Source organism: Haematobia irritans, chromosome 1, assembly GCF_050003625.1.
Source record: "Haematobia irritans isolate KBUSLIRL chromosome 1, ASM5000362v1, whole genome shotgun sequence".
Classification (NCBI taxonomy): domain Eukaryota; kingdom Metazoa; phylum Arthropoda; class Insecta; order Diptera; family Muscidae; genus Haematobia; species Haematobia irritans.
Window position 1 is genome coordinate 129,937,999 of NC_134397.1, and position 14,589 is coordinate 129,952,587.

Below are 14,589 nucleotides of genomic sequence, written 5' to 3' on the forward strand. Positions count from 1 at the left end.
ACGAGGAAAAAACTTTACAACAATGTGTATTTGCTGCAAAAATGCCCGCATAATGGCTGGAATAATTATTAAGGCTTCAATTGAGCTTTGAAATATGCGGAAAACCTTATTCTGGCAGCAAGACTTAGATAAAAACGAAGTTTTATCCATATTTCAATAGGAACATGTCGAAAATAGAAAAGCCAAAAATAGCTAAAAGGGTCATGAAAAAAAGCCAGAAAAAAAGCTAAAAGCTAAATGCATTTTTTTCCCGCTAAACGTCTTCAAAAAAAGCCAAATCTAGCGGGAAAAGAGCTAAATTGGCAACGCTGCCAAACGGTCTATAATTGTGTCATTATTATACGTATCTCGAAATCCTTGATATACTAGATCCTTGAAATTTCGAGTCTTTTATTCATATATCTGTTAACGACAAAATGTCCCTCAACCAATTTATTCGAATAACCGACAGGTTAGTCGAATTTGAGGCTACGCTGAATGACAAACAGACTCCATTATCTTCGGCTTATCTTATTGAGACCCATAGAAATGAGCTCACGTCTTCTTGGGAACAAATTAAAATCGCTTATGACAAATGTCTTCATGATATTGAGATCGAGGCGCAGGGTAAAGACCCTGAAGATGCCATTGAAAAAGAGGAAGGAGATGAAGATGTTGCATCACAAGAGGACATCGTAAAGGGAAAGTTCAGAAGTGCATATGCCTCATATTGTCGTTGTAGCGCGAAACTATCTGAACTGCTTCACGATCTCACCCCTCCTGAGGCAACCCAAGTTCTTCGCCCCATTATTTCCCCTTGTCCAAATCCAAATTCTGGGACCCCTAATGGTTTCAAACTACCGCCATGCGAGATACCCATTTTTTCTGGGGAATATTCTTCGTGGCCTACTTTTCGCGATATATTTATCGCCGTATGTATAAAAAACCCGAGGTTGAGCTCAGTTGAAAAACTATTCCACCTTCATCAGAGAACCAAGGGTGAGCCACATGATATTGTGAGCAAAGTTCCTTTGACGAATGATAATTTCGATGTGGCTTGGACTAACCTCAAGACGCGTTATGAGAAAAAGAGAGTCCTAGTAAATATTCAGTTGAAAACCTTGTTTAGCCTCCCAGTGATCACTTCCGAATCAGGATCTGCTCTGAAGAAACTCCAGAGAGATATTAATTCCTGTATTTCATTGCTACAATTATATGAAGTGAGGACAGACACTTGGGATCCAATATTCACATTCATTTGTTCCAATCGACTTCCGGATTCGACGCTCACACTATGGGAACAAACCTTGTCCGATAAGACAGTCATACCCAAGTGGTCCGAGTTAGATGCATTTTTGACAAATCGTCATAGGACTTTAGAGTCCATATCCGAACTTCGTAAACAGGAATCCAGTGGTTCCATATCGAAATCTAAAGGCTCAGAAAACAAAATGGGTAACCGTGCCACAATTCCAAAAATTCGGTCATACCATAACAAAGTTTCAGATCCGAAATGTTCCCTGTGTCCAAACGAGTTCCATCCAATTAAAAGATGTCCTAAATTTCTACAAATGGATCCAAATGATAGATTTGCAGAAATAAAGAATAACCATCTCTGTGTGAATTGTTTTTCAAAATCTCACACAGCGCAAAATTGTCCCAGCAAGTACTCATGCCGTTCATGTAGCAAAAAGCACAATACACTTTTGCACAGGCAAACGCAACCGAATTATCCAAAAGTTTCACCTTCTCAACCATCTACCTCCACTGCCTTACAGTCCACTACCTCTTCTGGGAATGGTGTAGTACACTCATGTTTTGCCACTCAATCCCGAGGAGTACTACTTGGTACAGCCATTGTAAAAATCTTACATAATGGTCTCAATTATGACGCGCGAGCACTTGTTGATTCGGGGTCCCAGGGATCTTTTATTTCACAAAAGTTGTTCAATGCCCTCAAGCTTCCTTTTAGGCGCACTAATGCTCAAATCTCAGGTCTGAACAATACGATTTCTGCCGATGTCCAGAAAGAGTGCTCCTTCGTTCTCGGGTCTCACATCGATGAAGACATAGCTATAACCACTTCAGCTTTGGTTGTTCCCCATTTAGCAGGAAGTCTTCCTTCTAGAACTGTCGATTTAAATACTATTCCTAAGCTTCCAGAAATTCCACTTGCAGACCCCAAATTCCACGAAAGCTCTATAATAGACATGCTTATAGGGGGTGACCTCATACCATCCATTATGCTTACAGGCATAAAGCGACAGTTTTGTGGATCTCTGATTGCACAACAGACTGTATTCGGATGGATTCTTACATGTCCCCTTCCTTATCAATCCGAGACAACACCTCCCACTATAGTCACGTACTTTTGTGAAATCTCTCTGGATAAAGAGATTTCACGCTTTTGGGAGGTGGAAGATATTCCAAGGAAAAGGTTTTTGTCCGCGACTGACAGTTTTTGTGAGGATTTGTATATCCGAACTACACATAGAAATGAGGAGGGAAGATATGTGGTATCCCTTCCGTTCAAGGAATCATATCCTCAGGATACTAATATTGGGAAATCCAGGCATATCGCTATGGCGCAATATTTCCGTAACGAAGCTAGACTGATTCGAAACCCAGACTTCAAAATGGATTATGACAACGCTCTTGAGGAGTATATATCTTTAAACCATATGGCCCCTATTAATTTTTCTCCCGAAATAGAATCTCCAGAAAGTTATTACCTTCCCCACCACGCCGTGATTAGGCCCGAAAGCAAAACCACAAGAGTTCGAGTGGTTTTTAACGCTTCAGCGCCAACCTCGAATGGCATAAGTTTAAATGACTTATTATACTCCGGGCCGGTTTTGCAGAATGAACTCATTGTCCTCATATTAAAATGGAGATTTTTCGAATATGTATTTAATGGCGATATCACTAAGATGTATCGCCAAATTCTGGTGAATCCTAAGCAAACCTCTTTTCAACGCACTCTCTTCAGAAAGCAACCCAACCATCCAATCCAAGATTTTGAACTTCAAACCGTCACCTTCGGGGTTAACTGCGCCCCCTATTTGGCCATACGCACTATGATGCAATTGGCTGATGACGTCATAGTCAAGTTTCCACTAGCTAGTGAAATCCTAAAAAACTTTATGTATGTTGACGATGCATTAGCAGGCGCCCATACAATTTCCGACGCAAAAGAAGCAAGAAACCAGTTAATTTTGGCCTTGAAATCTGCTGGCTTTACTATGCGTAAGTGGACCTCAAATTCGAAGCTCATTTTGTGTGATCTTCCCCCTGAAGATCTTCTCCATGACGATTTCCTCGAGTTTGAAGATTCAAGTACCGCAAAAACACTTGGTATTCGGTGGAATGCCCTTTCGGACTCATTTTTCTTCTCCGTCCAAGAGTTCCCCACATCTGCTTATACAAAAAGAGAGGTACTGTCCCAAATTTCAAGATTATTTGACCCAGCTGGTTGGCTAGCACCCTGCATCATAGTAGCGAAAATTATTATGCAGCAAATATGGATTGAGCGAACTGGCTGGGACGAAATAATTTCCACTGAGTCCTTAAATAGGTGGAAAAGCTTCCAGTCTAATTATGCTTCAATAAATTGTATGAAAATGCCGAGATGGTTTGGGTTTTCTCCAAAATGTGCTGTGGAATTTCATGGATTCAGCGATGCTTCTGAAAAAGCATACGCCGCCAGCATATATATACGTATAAAGACTGACAATTCCATATCCACACATCTGGTATCTTGTAAGACAAAAGTTGCTCCAATTAAAACTCAATCGATTCCAAGATTGGAGTTATGTGGCGCAATGTTACTTGCAGAGACCATTGAACATATTATCCCTCAATTAAAATTGGAAAGCTATTCTGTTTATTGTTGGACAGACTCTACAATAGTCTTGTCCCCATACGGGGTTGGATTTTTGCGAACCTTTTGACGTTAAATCATACTCCGGTCGCGCATGTCGCCTATCTAAAGGATATGTATGCGTGTTTGTTTGTTTTTCAACCAAGTCCATCCATTTAGAAGCAACTTCTGACCTCTCAACCTCCACTTTCCTCGCTGCCTTCAGCATATTTATTTCTAGACGTGGTTGTCCTCTTCATGTCTATTCCGACAACGGCACCAATTTCGTGGGTGCCTCCAAAAAAATAGCCAAAGAATTCCTTTTAACATCCCAAAAAGGTATAACCGCCAATTATGCCTATCAAAATCTCATTTGGCATTTTATACCACCAGGTGCTCCACACATGGGTGGGCTGTGGGAGGCGGGCATCAAAAGTTTTAAGAGTCACTTTAAAAAAGTTGCTTCTAATTTCAAACATACATTCGAAGAATTTCAGACGTTGTTAACGAGAATCGAAGCTTGCCTAAATTCACGGCCTTTGTCTCCAATTTCCGAAGATCCTTCCGATTTATCTGCACTGACTCCAGGTCATTTCATAATTGGTTCACCAATTTTGGTGCCAATAGACCCAACTATCCAAGACTATCCTATTTCAATTGTTAACCGTTGGCAAAGGTTAAAAGTTATTCACCAGAACTTTTGTATTCGTTGGAAGGACGAATACCTTAAGGAACTTCACAGCGGCACAAATGGAAACGTCCAACGGAAAATTTGAAGGAAAATACAATGGTTGTAATTAGGGAAGAAAATTTACCACCGAACTGTTGGAAATTGGGTAGAATAAATAAGGTCCATTTGGGAGCCGATAACAAAGTTAGGGTAGCTGAAATTCAGACTGCCAAAGGTTGCATTACTCGACCAATTACAAAGTTAGTCGTTCTCCCATGCGAAAATAATTCTTCCTAAATAGCACTTGATATATATTCCATTTACCTTCAAAATTCAATCCTTCCATCGTTATACGATTACAGTCAACCATGCGTGGAAATAACTCGGGCTCGAAGAATAAAAAGCAGAACCATCAAAACAAGCGATCACAGAAGTATCTTTGCATACAATATTTAAAATGTTTTCTTATTGAAAACACTTGTTTGATGAAATATTCCACAATTTAAATAATTTTAATATATTTGCAAACTTACATCTTCCACTCATTTTTACAAATGCGCAAAGTACACTGCTGAAACTACAAAATTAATATGAAAAGCAAATATTTATAACGGTTCTTCACATTCTTAGACAAAGAGAGAGCATACACCATTATTTTTTTGCCGCTCTTATCGCAGTACGTCATATATTAAAGAAATTATAGAGACTTAAACTTACCCGCACAATTGTGCGTACACGGTCGGAAAGGGATAAATTGAATTGTATCATTTTAGCTTTTATATTACCATTATACTAAATTTACGTCGTTATAGATTTACAAGTCAGTACTTAAGCCCAGGTTTGGACCACATCTCAATTGCAGCCACACTGCAAGGGGGGGCGCAATGTTTATGCCATACATAAACCCAATACATTGAATGGCAATGTCAATGTCAATTTCTTCCTAAAAGCGGATTTAAAATTTCTTAAAAATCGCTAATACCAATATCGATAAGTACCCTATAATATCGATTAAAACATAACGAATGTCAATGTAATTTTTCGCCTTAAAAAAAAAGACAAACCGTGGCTTGGGTACTACTTCCGCTACATTCTTCTGTAACCTCTGGCTTGTTTGATTCGTTTTTTAATACTGGTAAGACATACGATTTAATGAAGCAATAAATACAAAATTTGTCCATCCATCCTGAAACAATTCTTTCCTTTGTTTTTTCTTGTCTCATTCTTTGGACTGGATTGTTATTGTACTCCTCGTATGCCGCTGGAGTACAAGGTCTTACTCATCGTCTATTCCAGATAATTTGTGACATTTAAGGCTCATGAGAAGTTCATTTCTAATATGCTCCCTTTTCACATAAACAGCTACTGTATAATATATCTTCATAAAATAATGAATATCGCCCCATTGCCCCAATACCAACCGTTATTGAAATGACAATGTTTAATTTTATATTTATTAAAAATAACAGTTAATTATCTTTGTTCTATACTTTTATTTTTCACATACATTTAATAATGTTAATTACATTTATGCCCTAGAGAAATTTTTGTAATGAAAAAGTATGCTCATAGAGTGCAGTTGTATTTTGCGATTGTTTTCTATGGACTGAAACAAAACCAATTAAATACATTGTTGTTTTTTTTTTAATAAAAAAAAAAAACAATATATATACAGTAGAGGTGTGCGCGTGACTGAAATTTCACTCACACTCACGCACATTCACGAAACAAAATATTTATTCACGCACGCTCTAGCTTGATTAAAATAGTTTTCCTCAAGGTCTTCAAAATAGTGGTTTAGAACTGTAATTGCATCTTCATTTGAGGTAAAACGCTTGCCAGCAAGGATTTTTTTAGATTTGGGAACAAGTAAAAGTCACTGGGAAAAAGTAAATCAGGAGAATAAGGTGGGTGGTCAAGCAACTCGTAGTTTAATTCGTTGATTTTAGCCATTGTTAAAACAATCTTGTGCGCTGGTGCGTTGTCTTGATGCAAATTTATTTTTTGTGTTGTAAGCCAGGACGTTTTTCTCAATTTTGCATTTAAAAAACCTGAACACACCTCATTTTGAAGGTGTGTGTGTAGAATGTTGCTCCTATTTTGATTTTGGAATTCACTCATCAGTTGTCAAAATGCCATCCAAGCAAGAAGAGCAGCGTATCAAAATTTTGCTCGCGCATCGCGAAAATCCGAGCTACTCGCACGCAAAGCTGGCAAAATCGCTAAAAGTTGCCAAATCAACCGTTACAAATGTAATTAAAGTGTTTGGGAAACGTTTGTCGACAGCCAGGAAGTCTGGATCGGGGGGAAATCGAAAACCGGAAGCCGCTGAGACGACAAAGAGAGTTGCCGGTAGTTTCAAGCGAAACTCTCTCTCCGAGATGCCGCAAATAAGCTGGGTGTATCGTCTACAACCGTGCATCGAGCCAAAAAACGAGCCGGACTATCGACTTACAAGAAGGTAGTTACTCCAAATCGCGATGATAAACAAAATACGACGGCCAAAGCGCGATCCCGGAGGCTGTACACGACTATGCTGACGAAGTTGACTGCGTGGTAATGGACGACGAAACCTACGTCAAAGCCGACTACAAGCAGCTTCCGGGACAGGAGTTTTATACGGCAAAAGGAAGGGGAAAGGTAGCAGATATTTTCAAGCACATAAAACTGTCAAAGTTCGCAAAGAAATATCTGGTTTGGCAAGCCATATGTACCTGTGGCTTGAAAAGCAGCATTTTCATAGCTTCCGGGACTGTCAACCAAGAAATTTACTTGAAAGAGTGTTTGAATAAACGTCTGCTGCCTTTCCTGAAGAAACACGGTTGTTCCGTACTGTTTTGGCCGGATTTGGCATCTTGCCATTACGGTAAAAAGGCCATAGAGTGGTACGCCGCCAACAACGTGCAGGTGGTTCCCAAGGACAAAAACCCTCCCAACATGCCAGAGCTCCGCCCAATAGAGAAATACTGGGCTATTGTCAAGCGGAACCTAAAGAAGACCAAAAAAACTGCTAAGGACGAGCAGCAGTTCAAGGCAAACTGGCTTTCTGCGGCGAAGAAGGTGGACAAGGTGGCTGTACAAAATCTGATGGCAGGTGTCAAGCGTGAGGCCCGGCAAATCGGATTTGGAAAAGCGAAAGCCTAACTGAATATTTTTCCTGAATTTTATACTAATTGAACTTGAAAAAGAAATTTAATTTGATTTTTTAAATAAACGATTTCACCGATTTACACGCGTTTTTCCTTGACCAAATTTTGACCGTATCACCCTTTACTTGCTCCTCCAAATGGTTCCTGATCTCAGGGGATCTGTTTAGATGAGATCGTATATAACAATGGGACAAAATGGTTATCAAAGAAAATTTACTGAAACACGTACCAGATTTCAACCGGATTAGATGAAATATGCCCCTTCAAAAGGCTATCGTTAATACGTGGACTATACATAATAATGAACTGATATAGACACACATACTGACATGGTGTAATTTCGAATGTAATGTGCTCTTCCAAGAGGCTCTAGAACTCAACTATGGGTATCAGTTTATGTGGGAGGCTATACCTAAAAAGTAGAGATTTATGAGTACTATCCAGCAAAGAAAAAATCATCGAAATCGGTTAAAAATTGTGGAGTAGATAGCTAAAACAAAATTTCATACCCCGAGTTGACCAACCTTCAACGCCTACAGTCCAGCTCGTGGACCCACAAATTTGCAAACTTAGAGAAAAATACATACACTTTCACACAGAGAAAATTATGTTATGTTGATCCGTTTAAAAGTTGCAGAATTATTTCCAAAAAGCGATTTAAAACCACTGTGCGATAGTTGGTTTCGTTTGAATTTCACTACGACCAAGAGTTCAACATTCCGATGCGCTACAAACTAACCGACAATGTTAGTATACCACCCTTCCTATGGTGGGTGGTGTCAAAAAATAAATTTAGTTGCTACCATCCCTTTTGACCAATTAACCAAATGCAAAATTAAACGCAAGCAACTTCATATATTTCCAGTTGGTGTTGGTATGTTATTGTGTTTAATGCCAATTTATTAGTTGTTCTTTCATTATTGGATTTAGTTGAAAATTTGGCATGACGGGGGTTTTAACTTTGAATAAAACAGTAGTTTGGTTAATTAACATTATGCTAAGGAATATCATGTCATCCACTGGGGTGTCAACTTCAGGATCCAACGTTACGTTTAACAGACTATCATATGTAAAATCACATAGTGGTTCAGGCTATATGTTTGATCTGCCAAAAATGTTCCTACCAGAAATATTGATTTTACACCTTATAAAATATTTACCGACCGACTCATAATAACCTCCTGAGTCGATCTAGCTCTTGGTGTCCGTACGTCCCTCTGTAAATGTAATTTGTTGTTCGCAGTATTTCGGTCGCAATTATTAACCGATTTTGATGAAATTTGGTATATGGCGTTTTGTGGCACAAGGGCGAATGCCATTGAATTTGGAAAAAATGGGATCAAATACAGCTCCCATATATATGGTTCGCCCGATTTCGATAAAAGGATTCGGATGGCGCTCTTTTACTAACCAATCGGCGTGAAATTTGGCAGAACGTAATCTAATTCGCCACCCATCAATTGTGCGAAATTTGGAAATCGGTTTAGATTTAGATATAGCTCCCGATTTTCCCAAATATGGCCATTACATTACTTACATTTAGCGTAAGATGACATTTTGTGGTATCAACTAAACCTGATAAATATCATCCAAATCGGTTCAGATTGAGATATAGTTCCCATATATATGTATCGCCCTATATTGTAAAATTTGCTCTAATAACTTTATTTTTGATCATAACGCCCTCATATATTAACCGATATTGCTCAAATGTACAAATTAATCTACTATACTATAAACCAGTTCAGCAACTTTGTCATTCCGTTTGTAACACATCGAAATATTGCTCTAAGACCCCATAAAGTATATACATTCTGGATCGTGGTGAAATTCTGAGTCGACTTGAGGATGTCCGTCCGTCTGTTGAAATCACGCTAACTTCCGAACGAAACAAGCTATCGATTTGAAACTTGGCACAAGTAGTTGTTATTGACGTAGGTCGGATGGTATTGTAAATGGACCACTTTTACGTATAGCCCCCGTACAAACCAACGCTCAGATTTGGCTTGCGGAACCTCTTGGTGGGACAAAATTCATCCGATCCGGTTGAAATTTGTTACATCATGTTAGTATATGGTCTCTAACAACCATGCAAAAATTGATCCACATCGGTCCATAATTATATAGCCCCCATATAAACCGATCCCCTGATTTGGCTTACGGAGCCTTTTGGAGGGGCAAAATTCATCCGATCCGGTTAAAATTTTGTACATGGTGTTAGTATATGGCCGCTAATAACCATGCAAAAATTGGTCCACATCGGTCCATAATTATATATAGCCCCCATATAAAACGATCCCCACATTTAAATGCGGAGCCTCTAAGAGAAGCAAATTTCATTCGATCCGGCTGAAATTTGGTACATGGTGTTAGTAAATGGGTCATATTGGTCTACTTTTACGTATAGCCCCCATATAAAGAGACCCTCAGATTTGGCTTGTGGAGCCTCTAACAGAAGCAAAATTCATCCGATCCGGCTGAAATTTGGTACATGGTGTTAGTATATGGTCTCTAATAACCATGCAAAAATTGGTCCATATCGATCCATAATTATATATATAAATACTTATATAAACCGATCCCCAGATATGACCTCGGTAGCCTTTTGGAGGAGCAAAATTCATCCGATCCGGTTTAAACTTAGTACGTGGTGTAAGTATATGGTCTCTAATAACCATGCAAAAAATTGGTCCATATCGGTTCATAATTATGTTTAGCCCCCATATAAACCGATCCCCAGATTTGATTTCCGGAGCCTCTTGAAGGAGCAAAATGCATACTATCCGGTTGCAAATGGTACATTGCGCTAGTATATGGCCGATAACAACCATGCCAAATTTGCCCGTATCGATCTATTTTATATATAGTCCCCAAATAAACCGATCCCCAATCACAGAAAACTCACGATTGCCACCCGAGCCAAAAATTATCAAAAAAAAAAAAAAAATAAATAAATAAATAAATAAATAAAAATTTTATATTTGTATAGAAAATTTTTTCAAAATTTTATTTCTATAGAAAATTTTGTCAACATTTTATTTTTTTACGAAATTTTGTCAAAATATAATTTAAATACAAAATTTTGTCAAAAATGTATTTCTATAGAAAATTTTGTCAAAATGTTATTTCTATAGGAAATTTTTGAAGCATTTTATAGTTGGAGAGGAATATTTTGCAAAATCTTCCAAAACATCAAGAAACTAATCTACCAAACAGTAAAAAATCTGTCATTTTTGGTAGACACGTGTTCATAATTGTATATAGTTCCCATCAAAAGCGACCCACATATACGTACATAATCGACTTTTCTTTTGTCTACTATATATCCCGCATGAACTAACTTACACTTTAGACGATTATGTTAAGAAGTTTAAGATGGCTTGCCATCGGCCGCAACCCAAGTAATTTAATTGTGGATGACCGTCTTTAGTAGAATTTTCTACGCAATCCATGGTGGAGCGTACATAAGATTCGGCCTGGCCGAACTTACGGCCGTATAAACTTGTTATACCGTCCATCATAGGATGGGGGTATATTAACTTTGTCATTCCGTTTGTAACACATCGAAATATTGCTCTAAGACCCCATAAAGTATATATATTCTGGGTCGTGGTGAAATTCTGAGTCGATCTAAGCATGTCCGTCCGTTTGTCCGTCCGTCTGTTGAAATCACGCTAACTTCCGAACGAAACAAGCTATCGACTTGAAACTTGGCACAAGTAGTTGTTATCGATGTAGGTCGGTATTGAAAATGGGCCATATCGGTCCACTTTTACGTATAGCCCCCATATAAAGGGACCCTCAGATTTGGCTTGTGGAGCCTCTAATAGAAGCATATTTCATCCGATCCAGCTGAAATTTGGTACATGGTGTTGGTATATGGTATCTAACAACCATGCAAAAATTGGTCCACATCGGTCCATAATTATATATAGCCCCCATATTAACCGATCCCCAGATTTGGCTTGCGGAGCCTAAAAGAGAATCAAATTTCGTCCGATCCGGCTGAAATTTGGTACATGGTGTTAGTATATGGTCTCTAACAACCATGCAAAAAGTGGTCCACATCGGTTCATAATTATATATAGCCCCCATATAAACCGATCCCCAGATTTGGCTTGCGGAGCCTCAAAGAGAAGAAAATTTCATCCGATCCGGCTGAAATTTGGTACATGATGTTGGTATATGGTCTCTAACAATCATGCAAAAATTGGTCTATATCGGTCCTTAATTATATATAGCCCCCATATAAACCGATCCCCAGATTTGGCTTGTGGAGCCTCTAAGAGAAGCATATTTCATCCGATCCGGCTGAAATTTGGTACATGGTGTTGGTATATAGTCTCTAACAATCATTCAAAAATTGGTCCACATCGGTCCATAATTATATATAGCCCCCATATAAACCGATCCCCAGATTTGGCTTGCGGAGCCTCAAAGAGAAGTAAATTTCATCCAATCCTGTTGTAATTTGGAACATGGTGTTAGTATATGATCTTTAACAAGCGTGCCAGAATTGGTCCATATCGGTTTTTATTTCTATAGAAAATTTTGTGAAAATTTTATTTCTATAGAAAATTTTGTTAAAATTTTATTTCTGTAGAAAATTTTGTCAAAATTTTATGCCTACTTTGTCAAACTGAATTATATACGTATTGGATCGATCTTTTTTGATTTAATATATACCACGTATGGACTTACATACAATTTAGAAGATGGTGTTAGGAGGTTTTAAGATACCTTGCCATCGGCAAGCGTTACCGCAACTTAAGTAATTCGATTGTGGATGGCAGTGTTTAGAAGAAGTTTCTACGCAATCCACGATGGAGGGTACATAAGCTTCGGCCTGGCCGAACTTACGGCCGTATATACTTGTTTTTTTTTTCACTTGTAAAGAAAATTTTATAGTTTGAAAATAAAAATTTTAATTAAAAATTGCAAGACTGTCTTTATACCATACGAAGTTCAAGATGGGTGCATTTGCAGCAAAATTAACGAATTTAGTAAATCTTTATACTTTTTTGTATATAAATTTGTCTACCTTTTCAGTTCATTTAACTAACGTACGCAAAAACTTATTAAACTAAAGGAAACTTTCTCCAAACACAATAATTCCATGAATAAAATGGAGTTAAATTAGTTAAATTGGCTTTAGTGAAATAGAGGGTTCACTTTTTTTAGTTTTGCCGGAATAATGGTTGTTGCAGAATTCCGGTGAGTCCAGCAGGTTGATAGACTTGACTTAACCCTCTAATGTCCCAATTTTTTTGCCAGCTGATTAAATTTTCAATGTTAACGACACAAAAGCAAGATAACTAAGCAATACAACTTTATACGGTAAAATTCAGCATATGCTGCAAAGCATCTTGAATAGTTTCAAATAAGTTTTCTTTTTATTTTGCCCATTTTTGTTGTCTTAAGGTGTGTTTTACTAAAAGCTTATTTATTAAATGATGATTATTAAATGGGCATTAGAGGGTTAACACTTTGATGCTTTCAAAATCAACTGAAAAAGTTAGAATAATAAATATCACAGATTGTACTACAACCAATACATTTTTGAGTGCGTTTATTTAACCTTCGCCACAAGGAGCTACTAGAGTTTTTTTTTTCATTTTTGTCCTTATGATATTCAACTGTTTGGGTTTCCTCGTTTGAACTATATGTCAATCCAAACGAAATCAACTTTCACATTCTGTTGTGAAATTTAGCATGTAAAGGGTGGTTTGTTAAGAGCTTGATAACTTTTTTTTTTTTAAAAAACGCATAAAATTTGCAAAATCTCATCGGTTCTTTATTTGAAACGTTAGATTGGTCCATGACATTTACTTTTTGAAGATAATTTCATTTAAATGTTGACCGCGGCTGCGTCTTAGGTGGTCCATTCGGAAAGTCCAATTTTGGGCAACTTTTTCGAGCATTTCGGCCGGAATAGCCCGAATTTCTTCGGAAATGTTGTCTTCCAAAGCTGGAATAGTTGCTGGCTTATTTCTGTAGACTTTAGACTTGACGTAGCCCCACAAAAAATAGTCTAAAGGCGTCAAATCGCATGATCTTGGTGGCCAACTTACCGGTCCATTTCTTGAGATGAATTGTTCTCCGAAGTTTTCCCTCAAAATGGCCATAGAATCGCGAGCTGTGTGGCATGTAGCGCCATCTTGTTGAAACCACATGTCAACCAAGTTCAGTTCTTCCATTTTTGGCAACAAAAAGTTTGTTAGCATCGAACGATAGCGATCGCCATTCACCGTAACGTTGCGTCCAACAGCATCTTTGAAAAAATACGGTCCAATGATTCCACCAGCGTACAAACCACACCAAACAGTGCATTTTTCGGGATGCATGGGCAGTTCTTGAACGGCTTCTGGTTGCTCTTCACTCCAAATGCGGCAATTTTGCTTATTTACGTAGCCATTCAACCAGAAATGAGCCTCATCGCTGAACAAAATTTGTCGATAAAAAAGCGGATTTTCTGCCAACTTTTCTAGGGCCCATTCACTGAAAATTCGACGTTGTGGCAGATCGTTCGTCTATTCATGATGAAATGTCAAAGCATACTGAGCATCTTTCTCTTTGACACCATGTCTGAAATCCCACGTGATCTGTCAAATACTAATGCATGAAAATCCTAACCTCAAAAGAATCACCCTTTACGTTTATTTTCAAACCTTGTTACTACGTTTGATTCCACATCACACGAACAATTTTTTTATTGTATTTTTTATGGACATTCGTCGTGACGGCAAGTTTTTAACATACTTCTATAAAACAAAAATGTTAGCTTCTGAAACCCCCTAGGTCATATTTGCAATTACAAAAGCTTGATGCACTTTACCTGATGTGTTTTCTCGCATTTTGTTTATTTTATTTGCTTTACTGAAATGGAATAATATAACGCAGATAATTGGAGAAAACTTCATATACGCACTGTT

General features: G+C 38.0%; 1 protein-coding gene across 1 annotated transcript; it reads left to right on the plus strand.

Moving 5' to 3' along the window:
- Window positions 1–416: 416 nt before the first annotated feature.
- On the plus strand, window positions 417–4,614 carry LOC142231584 (uncharacterized). Its single transcript, XM_075302221.1, has 2 exons — window positions 417–3,802; window positions 4,065–4,614. The coding sequence occupies exons 1-2, from the start codon at window positions 417–419 to the stop codon at window positions 4,612–4,614; spliced, it is 3,936 nt and encodes a 1,311-aa protein (XP_075158336.1).
- Window positions 4,615–14,589: the final 9,975 nt, after the last annotated feature.

What these genes read in the sequence shown, in the direction of transcription:
- LOC142231584 (XM_075302221.1), top strand. Translation starts at nt 417, where the DNA reads ATGTCCCTCAACCAATTTATTCGAATAACCGACAGGTTAGTCGAATTT. An exon ending in TTGGAGTTATGTGGCGCAAT is followed by an intron (nt 3,803 to 4,064) that starts GTTACTTGCAGA and finishes CGCTGCCTTCAG; the next exon opens with CATATTTATTTCTAGACGTG.